Raw genomic sequence first — 27,368 nt, forward strand, 5'->3', positions numbered from 1 at the left:
TAATATTTTATATTTCAGGGAAATAAATGAATGCATTTATCTGATTCATTTTGTATAAAATGTATTTGCTTGTATTTTTATCACTATTATTATTATTGCAAAGGAGCCTTGAGAGATAAAGGCATATTTTTTAACTTTATGTTGGGTCCATACGTTTACAAGTGTTAAAGACCAGAGTGAACCCACGACCAGGACATAAAAGTTCTGGTCTTGACTTGGTCTCACTCTGCCTCAGGTTTGTTCTTGGTCTCGGTTCAAGTCTGATCTTGGTCCCGACTAGGACACTATACTTTTGTCTGTCTTTCACGTGACTTTCCACTAACATTAGAACTCCAAATCCTCCTCAAAACTCACATGAGACTCCTCCTTCTGTTCCAGCAGCGAATCCTGTGAATCAATAATTAGGTTTAGGTTGAAGCAGAGGAGGGAGTTTAGTTAATTAGTTAGTTAGTTGTACAGGCTTGTGTTTTATATGGCACTTAGATTTCAGCACCATGGAGAGCTACACACTCACACACACACACACACACACACACTCACACACACCTGTGACTGGAGTTGCTAAAACAGAATTGACCATGACTTATTATTGTAATTACTTAATAAAAGGAAGCAGTCATGTTTTAGATAAGTCAGTGGAGGAGGGAGAAACACCTGACAAACAGCTCCACACAACATATGGATTATTTTGTTATTCTCTTAGAATTAAATGTGTTTTTATGCCAGTTTACCACACCTGTTTAATTTGCCAATCCATTTTTTTTTCCAATCTTAATTTGGTTTTATATATTTTTTTATAATAAAGGATTTCTATTTCTACTATTTTACAATATGAACTCCAGAGACTTATACTACTACTACTACTAACAATAATAATGATAGGTTTCATCATTTCTCTTGTCACACATCTGCACCATCCAAAAATCAGTCGTCTATAGTCAGAACTTAAAAAAAATGTGTTTAGTAAAGGTCATGAATTAACTACTGGAGACGTAAAAAACTGTCGAGTGAAGCTTTTTCTGGTGTCAGAAAAACCCGAGCCAAACATCAGCGTCGAGATGGGCAGACGTGCAGCGATGACAGCTGATGGACAGATAGGGAAAATGGTTGAAGCAGACGATGATTGATGATTTTCAACAGGCTAAAGTGGGGCGTCATGGACGATGAACTCAAGAGTGCATACTGTACAATACTCTGTTCACTTACACGAGCCTGTGTGTGTGTGTGTGTGTGTACAGGGTTACCCTCTAGAGAGAGGAATAACCATTCGCCTGGCAGATCTCCTCAAACGGTCCAAATCGCAGCAGTTCCACGGCCTGATGGGAAGAAGCTCAGGTAAATTGTGGTATTGTTTTTGCATCTCGATCAGTAATAGTGATGTTCTGAATGGCTTGGTTTCCCTGTTCTAACATGTTCTGTTCATGTTCTTTCAGGTTCATATCATCCCGTGAGGCTGGGGAGGAAAAGTGAGTATAATTACTCAGCCTCAGAAATCTATTAGTGTTGCTTGTGTTTTTCTTACTCTTACTTTTTTTAGATTATCACCCGATTTAATCTCTCTTGAAAACCCTGACGTTTGTTTTCCTCTCTATATATCGCCGTCCCCGCCTTTATCAGGAAATAAAGGGGAGATGTTTGTTGGACTCATGGGCAGAAGAAGTTTAGGTGGAGGTAATAATAATAATAATAATAAAAATGGAATTAGCCTACTTTATTCAGCAAATGCTTATCTTTTAAAATGTATTTCATCTAGTTGTATGATTTCATGTCTCAGTTGTTATTGTCTTTCTTCATTTTGTGCTCACATCTTTAATCAGAGGTGCTTTATAATCCAAATATTCAATGCTTGAGAAATTGTTGATGTCATTCTGATATTCTGCCCCGTAATCCATTTTTTTTACCAGACACAGAAGAGGAGTGGAAATCAGACTTCTATTAAAGATGAAAATGGAAATAAAATCCAAATGTCCAAATGCAGTCTGGCGTGTTGACCAACCGGACATACAGTAGAGAGTTTCTCACTCTGACCAGGACTAATGTTCTTAACATACATTTGCAATTCAATCAAATTTATTAAGAAGCTGCTGAAAAGCACTGGGATCATCGCCTCCTACACCAACTCTACTGATCTGTAATCTATATTGTTATTGATAAAGTTTGGTCATGTATAAATGTTTTAAGGGCATTTGTTTATTTCATGCTCAAACATTAAAGCTGATGACATTAGCTGAGTGTGTCTTTATTCTGTTCTCCGATGAGTGGATGATGAATAAAGTTGTTGTTGTTTCACTGTTAATGAAAAGAGTCATGCATCTGTAATCATACTGTTGTGGTATTATGTAAAGAGAGTAATTACAGTTCTTTTCTAAAGCACATTTTAAACACGGATCAATGAATGAATTAAAGTTTAAACACAAATAAAAACATGGCAGTGACAACAATAAAAGAAACTGACTGTTTTGTCTTGATTTAAAAACAGAGACAGAGCAAAACAAATCTCTATAACATTACTGGTTACATAATCGTGAATCAGCAAGATTGAGAGTGTCACACGGAGCCATTTAGCACCTTGGAAAAAAATTACTATAGCCTTAAAATGGATGCTAAAATAAAAGGTGAGTTGTGTAGAGTCCGAAATAGAATGGACTACTTTTCCCAGATATTTAAGGATGTAGAATAACAAATGGTTGTAACTGTAGCAGCAGCAGAAGTGGAGTTATGTTAACACTCAGCCACTCTTCCTATGCCTGGCAAAGATAATCCCACACTGTGCCTCTGAACGTGTGATCAGATTAAAGAACGTATTCAGGATGGATTTGGTGCGTTCAGACCTGAGTTCAGCGCTGAGCATGTCTGATCACATTACTCATGGATGGATGTTAACGTCAGCTCTGAACTGGGTCGGCGTCCAATCGACGATATACACGGATCGTCACTCGCAAGCTCATTAACGTCCAGTCAGTTAGTGTTAGGGGGAACGTTTTTTAAGGTAATGTCAGCTATTAAAATAAACACGAGAACGGTGGATCAATAGACCTCATCAGGTCTGCACAATAGAGTGTATGACAGCAAAATTACAACTTTTCTCACAAGATGGATTCAGGGAGTGCTGTACTTGAATATTGAATATATAAACTTTAGACATTTAATACGATGCCCAACGTCAAGGAATGTTCAGCTCTGTGCTACATATTTTAAATAAAGGAAAAGACTAAAGAGTGTTGGTAAATTCTGTCACTGTAAAGATTACTAGAAATAGTCAAGTTGACTTATTGCAATCTAGTTGAGTGTTGGGTGTTCACATAGTTAATTAATTCTCTTTCTGTTGACTTGGATTGCTTTGCAACACAAGCAGTTATTAACGATACTGGGATAACAACCTTTCCAGTCTATAGCTGTCCCCTGCTCGCTGTAAACTCTAGAGTCTAGAGGAGTAATATGGAATTATTAATCAACAACACCAAATACTAACATTAACATGTTAGTATTTGATTACGGTCATGCTGGACACATCATGTGGTCATTTATTCAAATGGAGATTCACTTATAACTGAATAGCAGCTATTTTCACAAGTTGTCTCCACATTTGAGTCCACTTCAGCTGTAGATAAGACATCACACGTCATCAACGACACTAGTCTTTCTTGCCGAGTGGAGCTGGACAGATGTACATCTTGAGGAGACACGACGGCTTGTACCTTGTGTGCTACTTGTTCATACTCCCTTTGTTAATTACAGAGACTTGTCAACCTGCTCTCGTGCTGTTGCCGAGGGAAACGCCTAATAAACAGACAACACACGAGGCAGAGATCACCATTTGCATTTATTGAAGGGGAGGTAATGGGGAGAAGCACGTACAAAAACCACAAGTGAGCTACACATCAATGCCACGCTACTTTTGTGTGCCGTGTGGTTAAAATCGGTGGCTGTATTGTAACAGCTGGCTGGTCGCTGTGGCAGGTGATGGAATGCCTCTCGTTTAACAGTGACACTGTTCAATTGTGTTAATGACCGGCGAGACGCTCCGAAGCTGCTAATCTATAGCTGCCACTGGCACAGAGACCACAGCGAGACCACAGGACGAAAAAGAAATGAGAGAAACAAACAAGACGGAGACACCGTGACAAAACATGTTTTCTTCAAAGAAAAAAAAGAAGACATTGTTATGTTTATGTCATATTCAACACATTGCACTTTTTTTTTTGACAAAACAGTGTAATGATGGTTATTTTTATGTAAGATTCTGTATATTGTCTAATATAGAATTATAATAATACCAATAATAATAAAAACACACCTGTCTGCACTAATTTACAGTAGATTTTTTTGTTTTACTTTTGAAATTTCTTAATAATGTAAGTGCACTTTTCTGTAAATGCACTTTAGACTTAGACGCTTACAACAATGATTTCAGTCAGTAGCATATTTGACAGAGGTTTATTGAGCACAGGCGCTAAAAGGATAAATGCTGTTGTATGAAATGCATAAACTCTTTGTTATGATTTTTAAAGTCTGTCAGTCAGTGACGCGACTTGTGAACTCCCTCGTGTAAAAACCCAAATTAAACCACAAGTACAGGATTAGAGAAAACATTAGCGGATAAAACACAGTCAACATTGGAAAACGTCACTATAACAAACAAGAAAATAAGACACAGAAATACATAACTTGTGCACTTAATGGGCGACAGACACAAACAAATGTAACAGCAGTCTGTGTGTGAAAGAACACAATCCCTCCACGTTTGAAATCGTGACACAAAAACTACAAATCATAAAAAGAAAGGCTGATTCACTCTGACACTGTTGGCCTCACACCTCCAATTTCACAGCCAACTGCTGTCTCAGCTTATGCACAGTGTTTAAAGGAATAGTTTGACATTCGTAGAAATACACACATTCACTTTGTGTTGCTGAGCTAGTGTACATAAGGAGGCTGACATTGTATAGCTGCTTAGCTTAGTTCAGCATGAACACTGAAAACAGGGGGGGGAAATAGCTAGCCTAGCTTTGTCCACTTAACCAACAAGCACCTGTAAAAGTCACTAAAGCTGTTTTCAGATAATTAACTAAGATAATTAACTGAGTTAACATGTTGTCAGCAGACTAAGTTTCTTTCAGTCTATTTTCAGCTAAGACAATCTAAGCTAAGCTAACTGGTTGCTAGGTAAAGCTTTTTTTCTTCCCCCCCCATTCAGACATGCACATTTCCCAAAATGTTAGCAAACCCTAAAAGCTGGTAAGGAACAACATATTGATCCATATCACTGAATATCAATACAGTTAAAAAATAATAATTATTGCACAGTGGGCGTATAGAACAAAAAATAGTATAAATGCTGCTGATTATGCTCTTAACACAGAGGCCTCAAACTCACGGGCCACATGTGGCCCTCCACTTAATATTTGTTTAAGTAATAGATTAATTTTGCATCACAAATTAAAAAAAAATTAATCATGAACTTAATATTGTTCCGTGTCAACACAGACACTTTTATTTATTTTAATATTTCTGTGTAAAATATCTATCATATCTAAGCTCATAATGCCCACCCCTAAATGAATAGTTGCTTTTTAAAACAATAAAATAAGTTTCAAATAGACGTTTTTTTGGGTCAGTTTTTGACACCCAAAATGTGATTCATAATAATAATAACAACAAGACTAGATGCTCGGTGACCCCAAGGCCATTTAAGTTTGAGACCCCTGCTCTAACACAAGTAGGCAGCAAATGCGTCGTAATCAAACAATGACAATGTGCAGAAGTGACACTTTTAAATTGATTTAAATGTGTCACGTCCACTGATACCAGGATATAAATGTCTGAAATGAAAATGACTTGTGTCATTGTATTTGTTTGTGGCAGGTCTTGTACCTTTCTATGAGATTCTGAACACATTCAAATCTACGTACAACGTTTTAAATAAATATTTATATTCACAAGAAAACCGGTCAAATGGAGTCGACGTTCCACTACCAGACTTTGTCTGTTACTCTACGTTCTACGCAGTTAACATAGCTTCTTTTCTTTTTTTTTTAAGAAAATAAATATGGTGTCTTTTTTTTTTTAAATTCTAATGAAAAAAACAACAACATTTCGCTGGCCAAACACAGTTACATATTTTCACACAAAATATAAAAAAAGGGGAAGAAAAGAACACGGTAAAAATGGGGCCGTTTTAGCTTTCATACAGTGGTAAAAACCTTAGAGGTAGAAAAGTGTAAAATATCATTGAGAACTCGAACAAAGTCAACACAAAGACCGAAAACACTGTGCTCCCACACTCGGCCGAGATTCCTCATGTACCTTTGCTTTTCAGAAAAGTGTGGACATTTCAACACTGAGACAGAACATAACCGATGGGCAGAGTGTGTGTGTGAGTGTGTGAGTGTGTGAGGCACAGGAGAACACAACACTGGGAACACAACACAGTCCAAACATGGCCAATGGCAGCTATAGCTTCCCGGTTAACTGACTACTACTGAAATAGGTTAAATACGGTGTAGTCACAGAGAGTGTTTGTTACATGGGAGAGAAATAGAATCACCGAGTTCAAACAGCCACTGCTTGGTCTGTATATTTGTCTTTTTCTTTTCTTTTACAGTAAAAAGTAAAATCAGAGGCACATGACTTGACCCGACACCCTCTTTTCTCGTTGCACAATTGAATTAATTATACTTTCACTGGGTGCTTTTCGAGGATAAGAGAAATAGTTTGAGATTAAGTTCATCAAGTATGAGCAATACTGATGAAAATTTTAGATTTATGCGTAAAAAAGGTCCAGTGTGTAAGGATTAGTGACCTCTAATGGTGAGACTACAGATTGCAACAAACAGAGGACTCCTCACGCTCACTACTCCCTTTCCCTCGCGTGTCAGGAAACTATGGTGGCCTTCACATACCAAAAATAACATTCTTTGTTGTGTGTAGTACACTTCCACTTCACAGACCACAGTTCAACATCAGGCGTACGACGTCCTAGCCTGTTTTAAATAGCATCATACCTTGCTTTTTTTTTTTTTTACAAGGATGAGAGGATGTTGTGTCAACCCATGAGCTCTTCCTCAGCCTAACCAGGTGAGTTTTGTGCCTAAATCTAATGACATTCATAAACAGGAAATTGTTGTCATCAAATGAAATGTACTTATTTCAGCCCAAAGTGCCACAAGTTGATATGAGGGGTCATTTTTGGAAGACAATCTTATATATATCTGAAAGACCAGCACTGATAAAAGCGGGTCATATTTTATTCACAGGGACTGAATAAAATCTTTTTTTTTTAAATTTAGTCCATGTGACCAGGACGATAAACTGAGGTTTGGGGGTTCTTGTCTCTTCCAAACTTGATACAGTGTGAGTGCAGGTCTTGTTGTCTTTAATCACAGCCAGCTGGTCTGCGTCTGCCACAGTGTGTGGCATGAGTCAGTCAGCTGCCATCATCGTGTGTGTTGCTGCTGCTGCTGCTGCTGCACAGGTTCAATACCTGGATGACTGCAGATTGAATTAGCGAGTGTGTCTGGTGATCTGTGCTAATCGAGTGTCTGAGAGGAGGCGCGCCAACGACGCACAATTACTCTCACTTTTCAGAAAACAAATAGGGCTGAGGAGGGGTCGACACACTGACGTCACTGACTCCTACTGTGGCCCATCGTTTCATATTTTAGTCACACTACTTTTGTTGTGGCGTGAAACTGGAAACTAAAGAAATTAAACATTAATAGTGAAACATCAATTGACTAATATAATAACTCTTTTCCTTAATGACACTGTTCATGACAGTGACATTGTGAAGCCATTTGAGTACAGTGAACATAATATGATCATGTTCAAGACACTAGTTTGAGATGACTGCAAACAGATGAGCTGAAATACTCAGACCAGCATCACCGTTCTTCACTATAATGCTCAGTTTGACTATGTTGACATACATTTATGGACTGAGTTGCTGCCATGTGATTCGATATATTAGTGTTAACAAGCACTTGAACAGTGGCCAGTGAGTCTATATACGTACTGGGTAAATATAAATGTGTTTATTTAAGACTAAATACTTTGGGGGTTCACAGGGGACAAATAACCTCGTCACCATTAATGTTTAAGTTCTATTATTTTCCAGTTTCAGGTCTAAAATAAAGTTGGATCATTGTTCAATAATTATAACGCCATACGATAACGTGACGGAACATTACAAAACAGTAGTGACAAGGCAAAAGGTGACGTATTTAGAGCATTTACAGAAGCCACTATTAACAGGACATCCTGTCTGGTCTGCAGAGGCCGACCATAAGTCATTTCCCCAAAGTGCTTAGGACATAGAAAAGGGTGAAGGGAGGAGTCGTCACTTATTCTTACACCCTGGACTTTGAAGTGAGTATTGGAAGTAAATAGCAGGTGCGACGACATCCTTTTTATACTGCTTAAATCAAAGTATCAAAGTAAATAAAAAGTTATAACTTTTATGTTCCAGGCATATGTGTCATGGTTTTCTGACATGTAGTTTAGTAGACAGATCTTTTGCACAATTGTTTTCCAGTTTAAATTCATATAATTTTGACATGAAGTCGTTTCTCCCAAAGCCATGACAGTGACTGCTTGAACCCGGAGTAATGTCTGACTTTATAAGTGGATGATATGCCGGAGCTGCTGAAAACAGTTTGTACAAGTGTGTGTGTGTGAGCATGCCAGTGTACGGGGTGGGTCTGACTGTGTTGGAGTGTGTTTTAAGGTTTTGCAGTGTGAAAGGAAGCTTCTCTACGTCCCTTTAGGCGGTGTCCATTTTAAGGCTGTGGGATCAATAGTCTTGCTGTTGCCCCGTTTGGTCTCCTTGGCCTTCCAGTCATCAATAAGGTCCTGCAGGAAGAAAAACAAAAACACATCTTAGCTGCTTATTATAATGAAGACGTATGTAACACATCTGAAATGTTATTACCATTACCTTTTATTAAGAATCATGAACATTTTTAGATCAGATGCCCTCCCTGATCTCCATTTATCTGAGCTTGGGACGGCACTAGGAGGACACTTGATGTGTTCTATTTAGCGTCCAATTAACCCAATCATTGGGGAGCAATAGGGATCGAGTACAACAGGCCTTGAACTGTTTCAATAAATTATATGATATACACTGGAAAAAGAAAATGGTTGGACAAACTTAACTTTCACTGATAATACTGAAATGAATGAAGTTAATCTGAAGTAAATTTAACAACTCACTTCAGACCAATTTCATAAAAGTTGTCAACTACAGTTTGAACAAACTTAATTCATTTAGTTATTACATGTAGTGATGGCAGAAAGACACACTTTGTCTCTTACCTGTCTCTTTAACACCAAGTGCTTCCCTTTCCAGTACTTGAGCATTTGGAGGGACTGCAGCGTGCTGACAATATCCACAGGGTTCACTGCCGTCTCCTGACTGATCTCTTTGAACATAAGAGTCAGACCACAGTTCAGAGGATGAGGTTTTCCTTATTATTTTATTGTTATTTTTAGACGCTACAACCATGCCACCTGCACTTTAAGGCTACACCGAGACCTAAGCCCCTTTTCCACCTGTGGTCCCCACTCGCCTCGTCTCAGCACAGCACGGTTTAAGTTGTTTTTTTTCACTACAAAATAGTACTTACTCAATGTGAGCGGTGTAACTGAATCATTAGAATCAGTTAATTAAAACTATTTGTTAGAGCTGCAACTAACGATTATTTTCATGATTGATTAATCTGTCGATTATTTTCTTGATTAAACGATTAATCGTTAGGTCCATAAAATGTCAGAAAACATTGATCGGTGTTCGTCAAACTTGGAAATGATGATGTTCTCAAATGTTCTTGTTTTGTCCACAAACCAAAATGATTCACTTTTAATGATTTCTTGTTATCCAGAGCAAAGAAATGAAGAAAATATTCACATTTTAAGAAGCTTAAACAATCAGAAATCAAGAAATTAGCTTAAAACTGATGAATCGATTATCAAAATAGTTGTCGATTAATCAGCTCTACTATTCGTTCAGTACTTCCTCCATGACCGGAGCACAGACTCCGTCCGACACGGTCACCGGACTGAAATACAGCGACAGGGTGTGTGATGCCGCTCGCTGCTCGTGATCAACAGTGCTGTCGCTAAACACACCAGACTCCTCTGTTAAATATTGAGATTTAAGACATTTCTCTGGTAATTGTTGGAGATTAACCCACGTTTTTAGGATTGTTTAATCTTTTTAACTGATCTACAGAATTGTTCGTCGCTCTTCCTGCAACGGCAGTCTGGCGAAGTCACACATAGTATCGCCTCAGCTCGCTTGGAACCTTGCCAGAGCAAGGTAAAAAAAAGGACCTGGTACCAGGTACTATGCTAGTGGAAACACAACTTAACCATGCCAATGGAAACACGCCAAAATTAGTGTTTTGTAGTGTTTGCTCATGGTCACAATAACAATGTTTAAGAAACACTGTCGATCGACATGTTCTGTTTGATCTGAAAAGTAAAGTAAAAGTAAAAGTTAGCTTTGCTCCGTCCTATTGTCAGCATAATTGTTCAACAGAGAACTCAGGCCCTAAACAATATAAAGAAAAGGTGGAGGAGGTGGTTACTCTAGGTGATTGACATCACAGCAAAAAAGAAAAATTGCACATTGTGAAAAAGTGAATTTCCCTTCTATTCTTCATTGTTGTTGCTGCTCTGTCACGTCCACTGCCCGTATTGTTCATGTGCATATTGCTGTCTTGTAAACACACGCCCGCTCCTAACAGCAGCAGGACACAACAGGACATGGATACATTTAAAAAACAATATCATCTCTAGCTTTAAGCTCACGAAAACAAGCCAATCCATCGAGCCAGCCCATCCTAAAATTGTGCAGGTATTTCACTTTTGGCCAATATTGCTGCTCCAGAGGCTGGAGATTAGCGCAGCTAAACTACTCTCATTAGACAACAAGAGATTAAAACAATAACTATTAATCATAAAGATGTTCATACCTTAGATTTACTATCACAATAACACAGCAGCGGTTTGACCTCTTAATTGTTTTACATGTTTTTTGACGTTGTGAAATGTGAACAGTAGTAGTTCCTGTGCACCATCATTTTAGATTTAAGAATAGAAGACGACAGAAGACAGATAAAGAACTTCTTCATGAAGCTGAATATTTACAATATTATTCAAATGTTTTTGAAAAGAAAATCACAGGAAGAAGTATGATTTGTTTTTGCTGAGCAGTTGTATCAGTGTTGTGTTTTTTGTTGTGTCTTTAAGTGAAAAAGTATTCAATGTTATGAGACTGGAGTTTAATTATGAACATATTCACTTTTTTACACTCTGTCTGAGGCACATCTGTTTTGTTAAAACTTATCTAAATGTCACTGAGAAATGACTCAACCCACTCTGTGAGATGTCATGTGCACGGCAAAGAACGGCAGAGCCACAGCCGCTGAATCGTGGCGGAACACGGAGAACATTTCGAGTGCACACTGGGATGACTTTTCAGAGTCTTTTCTATCATTGTGTGAGCTGAAAACATATTCCAGTGAGCAGACATTTTAAAATTAAGCATGGAAATGATAGTGGAGTGTTTTATTACTGTATTACTTGCAAATAGTAATAGGCTTTAGTTTTTTTTAATATCACAAATATAAATATAAAATATATCATAGAAAAGTTCCATCCCTTTCTGAGATGCTCTCAAAAAATGTACAGGTTCTATAATTATAGATATAAATAGAACAAAAAATTATTTTAGCAGCTAAAAACAGACACACAGCATTAAAAAAACGTCAGGACTTTGTTTCACAGAGCTGCCAAAACATATGTACACTACTTGTTTTTGTCTTCATTGCAGTGGCACACACTTTTTTTTTTAGTTGTAGGTACTGGCACAAACAACTAAACAAAACTGAAGTGCTGATGTGAGTGTGGTGTTCGCTGCTCTGTGTTCTTTTGGGTTTGGCCTAGTTTTGCATGACTTTTAACGGTGTGAACATCTGCCTTCGTTTATCAGCTTAACACTGACTCGGTGTGGCTTCAGTGCTCCTGGATCCATTCACAAAGGGGGACAGCGACACATCTGAAGACATGCACGCACGTGCACACACACACAGGATTCCCAGAGCTTTTGTAAAAACACAGGCAGCCAACCATACAACCCCACTACTCACTAATGTTCATTATCATTTAGTGGCTTAAATAGCGTTACAAACTTGAAAAGAAGAAAGAATGAAAAGAACACCAACAAAATCAGGGAATAAAATTAAATTGAAGGCATCAAGGCACTGCAGTTCTAGCTCTTTCACTGGGTTTAATGAAATGTTCCCATCTCTTTCCACGGCTGCATCGTGTGTTTTCCTCACCTTTGATGGAGATCTCCTTGCCTTGAAAATTGTTCAGGTAGCGCAGCAGCACTTCCTTCCAGTAACTGCGGTAGCTGATGAGGCCCAAGTCAGACAGAGGACGCTCAGGTGACCCCACCTTCTCCTCCACCTTGGATAGCAGGTAACCTGGAAGCACAATCCAATCAGAGCTTTATTCAAATCAGGACAAGCAGGAGTCTACAAAGCTGAGGGAAGGGAGAAGGGAAAGGAAACTGTAATGGATGATTAAATCCAGAAATCAAGGAAGGAAGTTAGCAGTTAGTTATCATTGATTGGACAAAGTTTGAATGGAAGTCTATTGGAAAAAGTGTGTGCTTATCACTCAATTTATATAATGTCAGTAAACCTTTTCCTGAGGAGTTAATGGACTCGATCACGGTTTTAAAAATTGACATGACACTTGTCAAATCACTGACCACGAGGCTTCAAAACAGGAGGTTTTTTTGTAACTGGAGGACTATGTCCACTTTGTTATATATGGTCTATGCATAAAACTCCAAAGAAGAAGAAGAGGAGCCTTTAAGTACCATCTTACTTGAAGAAATATAAACTGGTAAAAGAACAACAAATCAATGGCAGCAATATATTTTTGAATAAAACAAATAAACACACACAAGATCACACATTGGGGGTGTGTGTACTCACTGAAGTCTATGAGCATTTTGCCATAGCCCTGCCTCATGTACTGTGGCATAGTGAGGATACAGGAGACGTTGTAGTTCAGGAAAGAGTTCTTCTCCTGCACAGAGAGAAAATAAATCCAGAGACACAATCATTTGCTTGACACAGGTTGATTTTCAGCATTAGGACTGTCACTTTTTTTATCCTATACTGAGTTCAAAATAGCCAGCCTAGAGGCCCATTACACTGACCGTCTGGAGTAATTACTGTGCGGTCCAGCAGAGGACGACAGGAGGGCAGCTATATTGTTCTAAGAACCAGGGTTAATTTTTTTAACCTATGGATTTGCTGTGAAAATAGAGGACATGTATTTTGGGATCTTCTCCGTATATGAGAAAGTAGGGAAATCTGTCACTTGCATGACATGTCATGTAATGTTCATTCAAAGTAGGAATTTGTAGGTTCTGCAATGTAGCTCCACATTTACCTTAGAGAAGTATCCGACCAAGTGGCAGCCTGTGTTGTCAGCTTCAGTCATGACGTAGAAGAGGAAAGGTTCAACATCGTAATAGAGGGTCTTGTGGTCCAGGAAGAGTTTGGCCAGCAAACACAGGTTCTGGCAGTAAATCTGCGAGGAAAGACATCAGTGACATTATTACTTGGACAACGTTGCCCGACAGCTCACGGTTAAACTCACACAGTTGCCGTAGTTTTGTCCCATTAAAAGTCAAGTGTGTGAGTTGTCGTGACATCTACAGGTGAGACTGCAGAGTGTGAAGCAGATTGTCACATGAAATACAAAAGAAAACAGACAGAGACACAATACATACATTGACAAGAGGACTCGCGTAAGAACCTCTCATAACCATAGTCACTGAGTTCCTTCCCGAGTTTCCAGTACGGTTTAGAATTCATTTTAAGCTTTTCCTTGACTTAAACTGGTCATTCTGGACTGGTGAATGTGCCGCCACAGAATAAATACAGAGAAAATGTGTCTCTGACGATTCCTGGACCTTTTGGAAGAAGGTCAGAGTGACTTATGCAGATCTGTCATACCTTATTCTTCTTTCCATCCACCTCAAACACAGAGATGTTCCCTTTTCTGTAGATCTCGTCACCTGGAGGATGCTTCCACACACACTTCGCCTTTATGCAACAAACCAGGAGGGGGAAAACAAAGCACAGTCAGTCTTCGTCCATCCATCACTCACATTATTGGAACACTATGAGAGGGTCAAAGTTATGAAATGTATCTAAATAGAGTCTGTGTGGACTAAAAATAAAACAATGAATCACCTTAGGCACAGAGATAGAGAGGTTATTGTTTAAATTGAGGCCATAGCCAAGAATCATTTCAGGTCCTTTTTCACTTTAATGCTTCGCCATCACTGACTGATAGCCCTCATTTTCTTCTGGTTTATTATAGATTAACTATCACCGCTGAACCTTAACAGGAAAAATCTGTATTTAGAAGTTTTAAGCACTTTTTAACTTGAAATACCAACTGAAAACTATGTTAACGTAAAAGCGATGTTTATTTCAAGTCAAACTTCAGTTCATAATTCACTGTGATAGATTTGAAATGTGAAGGTGAACACATGTGCATGTCATTGTCTTGAACTGAAAGATGATTTTGATTTGATTCATTACTTTGCCCTATTGTAATTAAACACAGGGGTTTGCTACCTGACATAAATTTACATATTGATCTGCATTAAAAAAAACTTCACGATTCTGTGCATTTGAAACTCAACAATTGTATTTTTTTTTTTTACATCTGCATTATATTAAATTGGATTGAATTCCAATTTGATTCCCCCACTGCCTCACAAGCTGTGAACACAACACTGATTTATAGATTTATAGCGCTTTTCCACTAGCACTAAAACAGATGCCTCCTGTGGCTAAAGGTTGGGAGACAATTCTATACAAGAAGACAAATACTGATTCTGCAACTTCTTCCAACTTCTCCAAAATGTTGCCTCACCATGTGCCTACGCAAAATGGTCTGGCTCTTCATGTACTTAAGGCAAAACTCGCACATGTAGAGCCTCCCCAGGCGGGCGTACTCCTCGGGATATGGAGAGTGGTACCAGGTGTCCAGCTCATAGCGGCCAAACAGGATCGTCTTTATCATGTTGCTGCCCTCTGACACCTGACCGGACAGACGGAGTTTATCCTGTATGAGCCAGGTGGAGGGGAACAAGGGGAGGGAGAAGAAAAAATCTCAATTATGCAGAGAAAATGATCAGTTGAGCCAAAGATCACACTTGAAAAACCTCAGTGGAGGAAAATGATCATTGAAAAGGGAAAAATAAAACAATGGATGTTCAGAATGAGAAACAAACAGAAAAAAAGGCTTGGCCATACTTAAATGGCACCGTACAAGCTTGAGTTGAATAGCTAATTTACATGTATCTAAGAAGGCAGTGTAATGGAAAAAAAAAAGATCACTCACAAATTGCCATATGCTTCATGTTTTTGAGATAAGTTTTATTTTAACTAATTATTTACTTGTTTAATTATTTATTTATGAAATGAAAAACAACAGGTTGAAATTTGGCTTAAATGGTTTGCCTTGTAAAACTGTAGGCACTGCACTGCACACGTCATTTGTGCTGTACGTATTTGAGGCTAAAACAACCATTTATGTGAAGCACGGCGGAATATAGCAATGTTTTCTCATCTGAGAGGGCTCAAAAACACACACGCAGAAAGAAAACAGAACAACAGGAAGTGATTGTCCAAACTACCAAAGATATGTCAGACTCCTCCTTTGGCTGCAGGGGGAAAGGTTTTTTTTTCAGACTGAAACTGAGAAAAGGAGAAGGCAGAAAAGAGGGGACAAAACAGAAGAGTAAAGGGGGAGATGGTGATGAGTTTTCTCTCTTACAAGGTCGTCCGATGCACGTGCCTGCGCTTTCCTGAACAGCTCAAGGTCGTAGTCACTGGTGATGTTCTCCAGCAGTGGCTCCCGGCTCGTCCCGTGGCTTTGACGGTGCTCCTGGATGTAAAAGAAAGACTCTCAGAATATATGGATTTCAGACATGTTGCCTACATATTTCCATTTCCCACCCACATACCATGTGCTTGTCCTTCTGTTCCTTATTGAGGCCAGAGTTCTTCTTCCTCCTCAGCTCAGTTACCTTCTCCTTGTAGCGCAGTTGACGATCTGTTGGAGCCTGTGATGGTGTTTGAAGACACAATATCTCATCGAGCTGTTTTTTGATTATTATCATAATGTGAAATCTGTGAATGTGAAGGATGACAGCTTTCGGAGTCCCACAGGGATCTATACTCGGACTTTTATGTAATTCATTTTCATTCATATGTTGATGACACAGTGTGCTACTGTATACGGGTCTACACTTTATATGACATTATATGACATTGCACTTAATGAGGTCATTAGCATAGAGCATGGCAGCCCCATATTTGCTATATAAAAGACAGTCCATACGCAAATAGTATAAAATTAAAAGTCCAGCCAATACGACCCACCCAACTTAAACCTTAATATAACTTCAAAATATTTCCCTAAACCCACAGATTACAGATTAAGTACCTAGAAACTTGTATTAGTCCAAGTCTGTCCTTGATTAAACAACAAAGTCTGATTACTTCATATTAATACATTTACAGTATATAATCCATTCATCCAACCATCCATCTTCTACCGCTTTTTTCTCCACGACACGCTGTGCCAATCTCATATGACATAGGACGATAGACTTTTTGCACTGTGGGAGGAAGCCGGAGAACCCGGAGAAAACCCACACACACACGGGGAGAGCATAGAACATGCAAACTCCATGAAGAAAGACCCTTGTTCCTACCGGGTCATGAACCTGGGTCTTCTTGATGCGAAGACACTACACCAACACTAAATCAAGCAGCTTTCAAAGCTTTTGTATCTAAAGATACGTAATGCTCATCACTCCCATATAAATCTTGTCCTTGCAACCCATCCTCACCTTAATTATAGGGCTAGCAGCTGACAACTGATTGTGATTATGTGGCATTACATATCTTGGATATGTACAATTCTATTTTGGGCATATTAGTCACGTTATCGTGGGTGTATATATTTTATAACATACATGTATGTCACTGTGTTCAGCTTTTTAAAAAAATACCTTTTTTAAGATCTTGCCAAGAAAAACAGCAAAGTACCCATTTGTGTGTTTCAGGTGTGTGTGTATGCGTCACTGTCTGAAGCACTTGTGTGTCCGTGTTGCGCGTTACCTGGCTTCTTGTGGAATGTCTGTTCTCGTCCTGGCGGTGTGACAGCGTCCTTTCCTCAGCCTGTTTGTCGCGCGTTGACGCCTTGCCCTGAAAAAAAACATCAACACTGTCTCGTCTACCACTATTCACAAACCGAGCCTGCAGCAGAAACATCACAGCAACCGCCCCCACATCCCTGAAGTGTTTACAGCTTTACTATTTCAATCCGAGTCTGTTGGGTTCCTTTGGTTTCATCCACTGGACACTAAGGATGGGTATCAAGAAGTGGTCTTAAACTGATACCAGTTCATCATTGGTCAATGCCAAGGTATTGGACAAACAATACCACTATAGATATCAATGTTGCATTGATTACACAAATATCAATACATATTGGTATCAAAAGGCAGTATGAATATTGATAAGATCTGACCAATAGCCACCCCTACTGGACAGTGTGCTCAGTGGAATGTTCCCACAAAAGCTTAACAATAGTTTGGACTGAAGAAAAATGCTGTGTCCTTTTTATTCCACTGTAGCATTTAGAGAAACTTAAAGATAACAGACAACATTAAATAGTCACATAGTTTATAATTTTTCTGTGTGTGTGTGTCTGTGTATGTACCTTGCACTCATCAACAGACAAGTTGTGGTAGAGAGGACATCCAGATATAGAGAAATGTCTCTCATGTCTCCCTGTTAGATGACCTGAGTGAGAAAAACAGAAGGAAAATGTGAATGGGGAGAAAGAGAGTTACACACAGAGAAAAACAGAAAGCTCAGAGTCCGTCTACAGGAGCAGGAAATCTTATTCAACATAAAATGTCGTGCTGTCATGCTGTGGGTTTTTTTTGCCCCCACCCAGTGAGTTGCAGCCAGGTGTGGGACACTTCATGTTGAAGTTGTAGCTTTCATGAAAGCGCCGTCGTTTGGGCCGGTGGGAGAGGTCGTGGGCGGCGGCCTCTTTGAGTGACAGCTCTTTCGCCAATCTCTCGTCCTCCTCCTGTGACACTACAATATCATTGCTGGAAGACACAAGGTCGTTGCTTGGGCTGGAAACCTCAATGTCGGACTCCGAGGATGGGGCGTTGCCTGTTGGAGTGCGGGGAGGAGTCTCGTCCCGGTCCTCCCCCTGTTTTAGTTCTGCTGGGCCAATAAAAAAAGACTGTAAGATTGCAGCCATCTTTACATCTAACAAACATTTTGTGAGGTCGAATCTACAACTCTGTGATCTGATTACTTAAATATATGCTAGGGATTGTTTTTCTTCTTCTAATAGTAATTTGCTACAGGCTGGATTATGCTGCCCTCCACAGTTCAAAGGTCTTTATGCGGTCTCTCAATCAAAACAATAACATAAGCCCTTATTGACGACATCAAGAAGCAACATAGGATCATGAGAATCCTTGTCTTGTTTGGTTCACCAGTGCACTTGACAGGTAGAGCTCAGGCAGCAGAACGCACAGCAAATGGCAGTGAGTAAAAGTAATCCATTAGTGACAAATGCACAGACTAAAAACACACTAGCTAAATAGTAGTACCCAATATTTCCTCCCTTGCTTTCATGTTTAATACGACCCTTGACCCAGACGTTACAGCAGAAACATTTAAAGACAAAATTAAATGAAACAGTCCATCATCTTGCATACAGATATGGATTTCAAGTGTTGGACATGTTTCTGCTAATGTGATGTTGGCTACCCAACATTTTTAGATATTTTATTACATAAATGTTTCACTTTCATCTTTAAACAACATGTCAAGCTAGTCTGGGACACATTTGTCCACATAACCTTTGTAGTGTGAACACTGATAAGTGTGTAAACGTGGGTAAATGTGGGCGGCAATAAAATCCAAACACAAGCGGTGGACACTGGAGGTGTGTGACAGATACACGAGTAACAATGTCACTCCATTTATATTCAGCTCTGCAAAGATACAGTACATGTTAATGGTAGGTGGCGACATGGTGGTAAAAAATAATCAAGCCTATCTGTTGTAACAAGTCTATCCTGAGGGAAATCTCTTTACGGTGTGTGCGGCCACATACAGATGCACTTAACACCCTCCAACAGTGGCTGCCAGCAGAGAAATTCAATAGTAAAGACTGATGCTACTGCAGCATAGGACTGGTGTTATAGCTCAGGGAGACTGATATAGCAAACTTATGCTTCTTTCAAACTGTGTGACATCCTAAAACCTACAAATCCGAGGTCAGACTAACTTTGAAGCAAACAAAGGTAAAAATGTATTATTTAGTTAATTATCGTGATTTACAGTTACTGGTCTTGACGACACAACACGACTTTAACTCTCCCGTTAAATATTTATGATTATTCAAATATTATATATCCTGACTATAGTGGCCAGTGTATATTCTTAGTTCATAAGGAGTTCAAGGAATAACATATGCAGTAAATAATAATAGAGCAACATGGGACTGATGATAGAGAAGGACTTCCTGTGACTGACTACTGTCGTCAATGGTTTTTTCACAGCCTTCGTCATCATGTGTCACATGCCAAGGAATTTATTTGCCTCCTTTTAATATATAAAGGAGTTCCACAGGGGTCTTTTTTAGGGTCTATTACCTTTTCTTTGTAAACAATGCTAGTATATGTTGTTTCTAAATAGCTTAAGGGAAAAATAATATTGTTAACTTTTCTAATTTCAAAAGCTCTGTATTTCTTTTGCATTAGTATTGACATAGTTAAAATATAGTATCAATGACTGTTATAAATCATTATTTACTATGTATCAGGACATCAAATATAATATATTTTCAGAATTTGACTCACAGTTAAGGTAACAAACTCTAATAATGTAACCAAGAACAAGCCTCAGATGTTTTCTGACACTTTATAATGAGGAACACACTGTGATTACAGACAGCCCTGAGTGAATGAATGAATGAATGAATGAATGAAAGTACACACAGAAACCCTTCCACCATCTCCTCATTCCTTTCAATATAATTTAATTTTCATCGTATTTCCTTCTTTTCAACTCTCTGCTCTACTCCTCTACTCTTTGCCCTCCTCTCTCTGCTTCCTTCATTCTAGGTTTACTCTTCCCTTCTCACCTCCTAAATCACTTCCTTTCTCAGTGAATGAATATAACATCAAGTCTCTTTGCAAATGTTAATCATTGTAAAACATACAAACTAGGCTGCAGCGCTCACCATTACCCTCAGTGTCTGAGCCAGATGACCTACTCTGACGCAGTGGGTATCTTTTGGCTGTGGTGTTTGTCGCCCCCTGTTGGCTGCGTGTGATCCTGCGCCCAGAGGAGAAGACCGATGCTGCCACTGCTGCTGCTGCCGCCGCCGCTGCTGCTGCTGCTGCCTCTGCTGCTGAATCAGGACCTTCATCAGGAGCCACAGCTGTTGGAGAACTGCAGTTATCTGAGAGGAAAGGAGAGGAGGGGAGAGAGGAGATTATCGATTGTCATATTGAAATATCAATATTTTAGTTATTTGAGGTAAATGTGTGGTTCATTATTAACAGGAATACAATGGAAAGTAACTACACTATTGGTATCTAGTATAAATGACACACAGTTGGTAGGAACGCAGTATGTGATGTGCGTGGGAAGTCAGTGAAGCACTGTGGCAACACCACAAACCTCGTTAAACACCTCATAACCAACCATAACACTGTCTGGTTATGATGAGGCAATCTGAAGAGGAGGAGAGAAAAGTAAAATAAAAAAAGTAAGCCGAGTTAATGAGTAAACTGTAAATATGCTGTTGTTCCTCAACAAAACTCTATGAATGAGGGAAAATGTGGTTGTGAAAAAAGTGAATGTGTAATATAGTTTGGGTTAAAATGTTCAGGCAAGCATTTTAAGATGTACTGTACTTGTGTGGATGCTCTTTATGCAAAGTATCGGCATCAGATCAGATTTGACTTTGTATGGGATCGGAAGAATCAGCGTTATCGCACATCATTAGTTATCATAGCATGCTTTAGGAATAAAAGTACCTAACTCATGTAAAGCTTCTCCTAAACTCATAACACTTATAAACAATAAACAAATATTCTAACCCTAGTAGCAGTTTCCCATTAGTTTGAAATGCTCTGCAGTGGAACATTGTAAATGGTTTGTATTTATTCAGCACCATGCTTTTCTTGATGACCACCCATTTCAGTATTTTACAGTTCTTTTTCAATCACACATCAATCATAACCATTCACACCCACTGCTGACAGAGTCGTAAGGAGAAACTTGGGGAACAGTGTCTTGCCCACGGACACATTTAGACTAACGGTGACTGGGATCTGACCTCTGACCTTCCAGATGGAAGGCTCTACCACTGAACTACAGCCTCCCTGTGGACGTAGGGTTAAGCAATGTGTCAAAAAGATCAATAAACAATAACAATAAAAAAAATCTGTAAAACCTGATGATTATTTGAAAGGATATTTGCCTCTAAGGGAAAGGTAAAAAACAAAACTAAAAAACAAGTCGATCTGACATCTGTGCATTGAATGTAGAGCTCAAATTATTAATCCAATTTCTTTTTGTCATTTGACGAAAAATACTGGCAATTATTATGATAATCAAGGACATTTTCAAGCAACGGTGGCAAACATTTCTTTGTCCCAGCTTCTGGATTTACAGAAGATAAATAACAAAACGTATATCTTCAAAGTAACAATTTGGTGTCACCAAGCAATTAATCAATACCATAACCAGATAAAATGATCATAGTAAAGTAAAGTAACCATTAGTTGTAACGAAGGCTGCACAAATTCACTGGCCCCAACACCTTGCTCATCAGCTGAGGAAATATGTGTCTTATTTGTTGACAAACAAATGAAAATGACAGTAAATATGCAAAAATGACAAATGGTATGGATTATAAATCAATTTTCAATCACAACACCTATCAAAATATAATTACTGCAGCACTAATCAAATGTAGAAACATATCTGAAAAGCTAGATAAGAGGGGTTTTCTTCAGCCGTCATAAACCTGAACAGTATTCTGTGTATTCTGAGCAACCCTAAGCAAAAATGGTAAGAAAAGAAAGATGTTACTTGTCGTGAATGGCCTCAATGATCCTGAAGAGTCTAATGCTGCCACAGAAAAGAGGATTGAACCTCTGAATCCACCTTTTTTCCTCTGTGCTGTGTCTCTGTGAGGACTTGGCCGACGCGGCCAACTTCCCTCAGCAACAAGACAAGGAGGAAACAGTGTCAGCCTTTCTTTCTCTGTAGTAAATCCCCTCTGGCACAGCAGAAAGAGGTCACACAGGGGGTGTTTGTGTCTCTGTGGTGGGGGGAGGTCGGGCTGTCTGAACCCATTCATGCTTCATCGCTGACCACACATAATGGCTGGTGCTACACTGATGAGGTGAGGGGCAGTTTGGAGTTTCTGTGGAAACATCTTTACTCACAGAAACGTAAACTACACTTAACAACAGTTGGTAAGACAAAAAAAAATGATGTGAGGATAAATTATGTATGATTAAAAAGAAGAAAGTTCAATACAGGTCAAGAGCAGAACAACTAAACTGCTATGTAATAAATAGGTTTGATTAAAGCAGTGGCAGGAAAATGGTACTTCTAAATTTCTAAACGTTTATAGCAAAATAAGCAGTGGAAGAGCCAATGAACTGCTGTCTGAACACACTGGAGTTGCATTAATGGTAAAATAAACAAGTGCAATTATCCAAAGTGTGAAAGGTTAATGGCTCTAATGGATTTTTTTTCTTTTTTGCAGTGAAACTGAACATTTTATTTTCATAAACAGGTTTTAGGAAGTCTGAAAACATCGTACCTCATAAGTGAAACCGCTGCTAAAATAAACTAGTGTAATTATCTTAAGTAGTTTTGGGCAGTTTTTCCTCCCCCTCATTCAGGGTTAAGGACAGGAAACGTTGCAGCCTCTTGAGTTTAACTGAGAACATTACAATTTTAAATACCTCCGCTGTGAATGTCAACTATGACGGATGTGAAATGTTAATATTTCTACTGCTATAACCTAATGTATTTATTATTTTTTATCCCTGTGATTCCAGAAATGTGGGCCACACATCAGGTACTGTAGGTGGGATGTGAGAAGTTATATTTAAAATGTATGAATACTTTATAGAGCAGTTTGTTTGGTAAACTTTACATGTTATTTTCTGCCAGTTGAAATAAATCCTGGAAATACATGAACCCACGGTCTTCTATAGTTTGTTAATGAGAGCTGGGATTTAAAGTTTTGGTGGGATGCATGTGATATTCACAATTTAAAATTATATTGTTATCCTGTAATAAAAAAATAATTAATAATACAATCCCTTTTGATTCTGAGCTCCCTGGTGATGCTCTGGTGATGGTGAAGTGGTGCAGTCAGTATATTCTTCCCTTTTAATGATTTAGAAAAGGTCACCCATGCTTTTATCTCCTCTTGAAACAAAACAAAACTTCTGCCACCAGGCTTTAAACATGGACAAAGAGAAGTGACCATATAATACCAATCCCAGCTGCCTGTCACAGGCTACCTAAATTTGGGCTGAAACAATTACACCATTAATCGATTACTAAATTAATTTTGAACTATTTTGATAGTTAATTAATCTGTTTGCATGTTTTTTTAAAGAATTAAAACAAGTTTTCTGTCTTTTCAGCTTCTTAAATGTGAATATTCTCTGGTTTCTTTGCTCAATATTACAAATAAATCTGAATCATTTTCGGTTTGTGGACAAAACAAGACATTCAAGAACATCATCATTTTCAGGTTTGAGAAACACTGATCAACATTTTTCAACCTTTTCTGACATTTTATGAACCAAACAATTATTCGATTAATCGAGAAAATAATCGAAAAATTCTTGGATTATGAAAATTATCGTTAGTTGAAGCACTAACTTTAATTAATTTAAGATAAGATAAGATAGTCCTTTATCAGCCCCACAATGGTAAAGTAATGCATTTTCACATCTGTGAACGTACAATATCAACAATAAGGCATAGGTTTTTAGCTATAAAAAATAGAAAATTGAATATGCATTATAGATACCAGAATATATACAGTATGAGCTTGATATTTAAAAGTATAAACAGAATGTTATGTGAAATTACAATGTCATATTGCACGTAGGATGAATCTCAAGATTATACTACTACTAGTTTTTATACTACTTGTTTTTTGGGCTCCTGCCTAAATATATGACCTTTTAATACCTTGAAGGTCAGAGATCACAAGATCTTCCAGCTTGTCATTAAAGGTGACTGGAACTCAACGCAGTATCTTTTAAATCTCTCTCTAAAAAAAAACAAACACTTTTATCACCATATTATAAATGTATTTGTGTTTATTTATATTGTTGTTTCAGCCAGATTCTAATTTTAGTTCTTAAATAATTGTGACACCAGCATTCTTCAATTGTTTATACATTCAAGTCCCTCATATTGCTTTTTAAAATATAATTCTCTATAATTCTTTAATTTGTGTAATATTGAGTGTGTGCACTCAATATACTCATAAAATTCGTTTATACGACGTTTATAAAAGTCGTTTATAGGACTTTTAAAGTGATTTTTGATTCAACAACTGCTCGTGTTTACCTTGTGAGCTCTGACTGAGGCGCAGTGACGCGCGGGTCAGGCGCGTGCTGCTACGTCTGTGCGCGTTCTCGGGAACTTCGGCGTGTTCGAGGTCGGCGGAAAAATCCGAGTCCTCGGTTCCGTCTGAGCTGCTGCCTGCGGTCCTCTGGAAACAACAACCACAAACAGTTTTGGTGTCACTTTACAATATGAATATGAATTATAAAAAATAATATTCTCTCGAATTTAGCGGTGAAAACGAGTGTATTTCGTGGTGTTTATCTGTGTTTTTACCAGCGGATAATTCAACAAAGATCCCATACTGAGGGGGGAACACAACCCGTTCACATCTCCTGCTCTGCACCCACACCTATCAACATGAGCGTGTCAGTGAAACCCGACATCACCACTGCTCGTCATTGCTCGGATAAAACCGGCCGCTTTATCATTAATTCCTGGGTGCAACTCCAGCGTCAGTCCCCCATACTCCTGAGTCAACTATCTGTTAATTCCAATAGAGCCGAAAAAAGTCAGTCAAACCAAATGAACCCATGAAATGTCCCAATGATAGGGTTATCCAAATGATGGCCGGAAAGAGAGGGGGTGACGCTGCCAGCAGAGGATTTGATGGGGCTCACCCCACTACACCCACTACAGAGACCAAAATCCAGTGAGGTGGGGGTGGGGTAAGGAGAGCAGGAGCCAACATATCATTTACATGTCACTGAAGCCACTATAAAGCTGCCTATTGTGTCATATTTTTTTACTCTTTTTTTGTAATTACACCTCTGGTATATAAAACAGCCTCCATACTGCAACTAGATACACACAGGAAATCATGTCCCATGCAGGTGATTCAACAACCAATAGAATCACCTTCTTGTTAAAAAGAAGGAAAAATACTTGGCATTAAGCCCTTTGAGTTTCATCAATGCTAGTTCCTAGAGAAAAATAACATGACTTTCTGTTTTCTAAACAATATTTTTTATTTTATTTTATTTTATTTACAAGGTTTCACGTGGTTGCTGACAGTGGCACCAAAGCCACCACTAGAGGGGGACTGTGAGGAGACGTAAATACCACAATATTCTACTACTTGCAATTGTCACTTTAAAGACTCATCGATACTCACGACAAACTATGACTGTAAACATTTCAGTTAATGTAGGCTCGTTTATTTATTGATTTCTTTGTATGTATGCTTGTATACCTCGACAAGGACTGCATAGATGTAAATTAGCTTCCCTATAATCAGGTCTGTTTACATCTTGTACTTCGTGCTGATGACTCCCTGTCAAAAAAATGAATAAATATTGATTGTTGGGGTAGTTGTCAAAATATATATAACATAGAAAAGATACTAAAGAAAACTTAATACAATAAACATTTAATACAGTGGGAAAAGTACACAAAAGGACAGTACACAGAACATTGTAAGCAAAACATATTTGTGTGCATGGGACTAATGTGTGCAAAATAAAATTAATAAAAATCCATATCGATACTCATAACAAGCATAAACAATATTATTAGAGAACAGAAGAAAAAAAAAGGAGAATCAAATTTAATTTTCACGCAGCATGAGCGCTCATTGAAGTGAGCGCATTTGACAACTTCACAAGAAGTCGAACACACTATTTGCATACGACCAATGAAATTAAAAGGAGGGCGGGGCTTGTAAAAGACGAACCAATGGGCGCAACACTTTCCAGATCTGGACCAATAACAGCGTTGTTTTGGTTCGGACGCTTCGCTTCATTCTCGCATCGAACAAGAACAGCAAGTTCCTTCCTTTTCGGCTCTCCTCTTATAGCTGCCGTTACTGGCGTTACTCTGGCTCAACGTCTGTCACTCGGCTCATAGAAATCTAACCTCATGTCGCGGAGCCCACACACTCAAATGCCCCGCCCCCTTTGTACCACGAAGAAGCGAGAGCTTGTGAACTGCTCCGTCTTACAACTCACTAATAAACACGAGTTAGCTTATCATTTAGCAAACACACAGTGGCAGCTCTTTCTACCTGCGATCGTGAAAACAAACGCAATTATAAAACCCGTTGGTGGCATCTTGTGGAGTCACATTTTAGGCTCACGTGCATATACACGTATTCCCACACACAACTTAGTGTTGCCTCCACATCGGCTAACATTAGCTATGACGTTATGTTTTTGCGTCCCCGAGTTGCAGTTTGCAGCTGCCTTACCTTTCTCCGGGGCATTTTAAGGACGAGGCGTGTATTATTACTCCGTGCTTAATGAGCAATCGACCTCGGGTCGAATAAACAACAAGAAAAATAAATCCACAGATTTGACAGGAGCCAACTCAGCTTAAAAAGGCACATCAATTTCTCCGCACTTCCTAGTACGGAGGGCGCAGGACCGTTTATTTTGTCGGGTGCGTTCAGAAAATGCCTCCGGGTGAAACAGAGTGTTGGGCTAGCGTCAGGTATTTACAATTTTGATAATTCATCTCGCTCAAACGAAATGTGACAAGGTTGGGGATTTTCCACAGTAATAAAATAACCTGTTTGCAAAAAAAAATACACTATTAAGTTGAACATTTAACAGCTGTACGCGGCACCAGCAGTGAGGAGGAGGGAAATCTGTCACAGAGGGA

At 38.7% G+C, this 27,368-nt stretch overlaps 1 protein-coding gene across 6 annotated transcripts; it reads right to left on the reverse strand.

The window, feature by feature from the left end:
• Window positions 1-3,804: 3,804 nt before the first annotated feature.
• LOC122784733 (histone acetyltransferase KAT7-like) lies at window positions 3,805-27,266 on the reverse strand. Of its 6 annotated transcripts, none has more exons than XM_044050056.1 (15): window positions 26,956-27,266; window positions 24,774-24,918; window positions 20,392-20,613; window positions 18,072-18,356; window positions 17,836-17,918; window positions 17,232-17,318; window positions 16,070-16,168; window positions 15,880-15,990; window positions 14,974-15,165; window positions 14,043-14,132; window positions 13,474-13,614; window positions 13,011-13,104; window positions 12,345-12,491; window positions 9,316-9,422; window positions 3,805-8,850 (listed from the first exon to the last, which is right to left on the reverse strand). In XM_044050056.1, exons 1-15 carry the CDS (start codon window positions 26,968-26,970, stop codon window positions 8,752-8,754), a joined length of 1,917 nt encoding a protein of 638 aa, XP_043905991.1. In that variant the 5' UTR covers window positions 26,971-27,266; the 3' UTR covers window positions 3,805-8,751. The 6 variants fall into 6 exon arrangements, with proteins under 6 accessions (XP_043905991.1, XP_043905992.1, XP_043905990.1 ...); XM_044050057.1 differs by lacking the exon at window positions 26,956-27,266 and adding an exon at window positions 25,047-25,308 and having other exon boundaries at window positions 15,901-15,990; XM_044050055.1 differs by lacking the exon at window positions 26,956-27,266 and adding an exon at window positions 25,047-25,307 and having other exon boundaries at window positions 18,072-18,353; window positions 20,398-20,613.
• Window positions 27,267-27,368: the final 102 nt, after the last annotated feature.

The sequence above is a fragment of the Solea senegalensis genome, linkage group LG19 (genome assembly GCF_019176455.1).
Source record: "Solea senegalensis isolate Sse05_10M linkage group LG19, IFAPA_SoseM_1, whole genome shotgun sequence".
Classification (NCBI taxonomy): domain Eukaryota; kingdom Metazoa; phylum Chordata; class Actinopteri; order Pleuronectiformes; family Soleidae; genus Solea; species Solea senegalensis.

Excerpts from the sequence above, each read along its gene's own strand:
- LOC122784733 (XM_044050052.1), bottom strand. The coding sequence starts at position 25,073 with ATGGGATCTTTGTTGAATTATCCGCTG. Across the intron at positions 20,614-24,773 it reads CCTCAGTCAGAGCTCACAAG|ATAACTGCAGTTCTCCAACA; the intron begins GTAAACACGAGC and ends CTTTCCTCTCAG. Across the intron at positions 13,615-14,042 it reads TGGATGGAAAGAAGAATAAG|ATTTACTGCCAGAACCTGTG; the intron begins GTATGACAGATC and ends CTTTCCTCGCAG.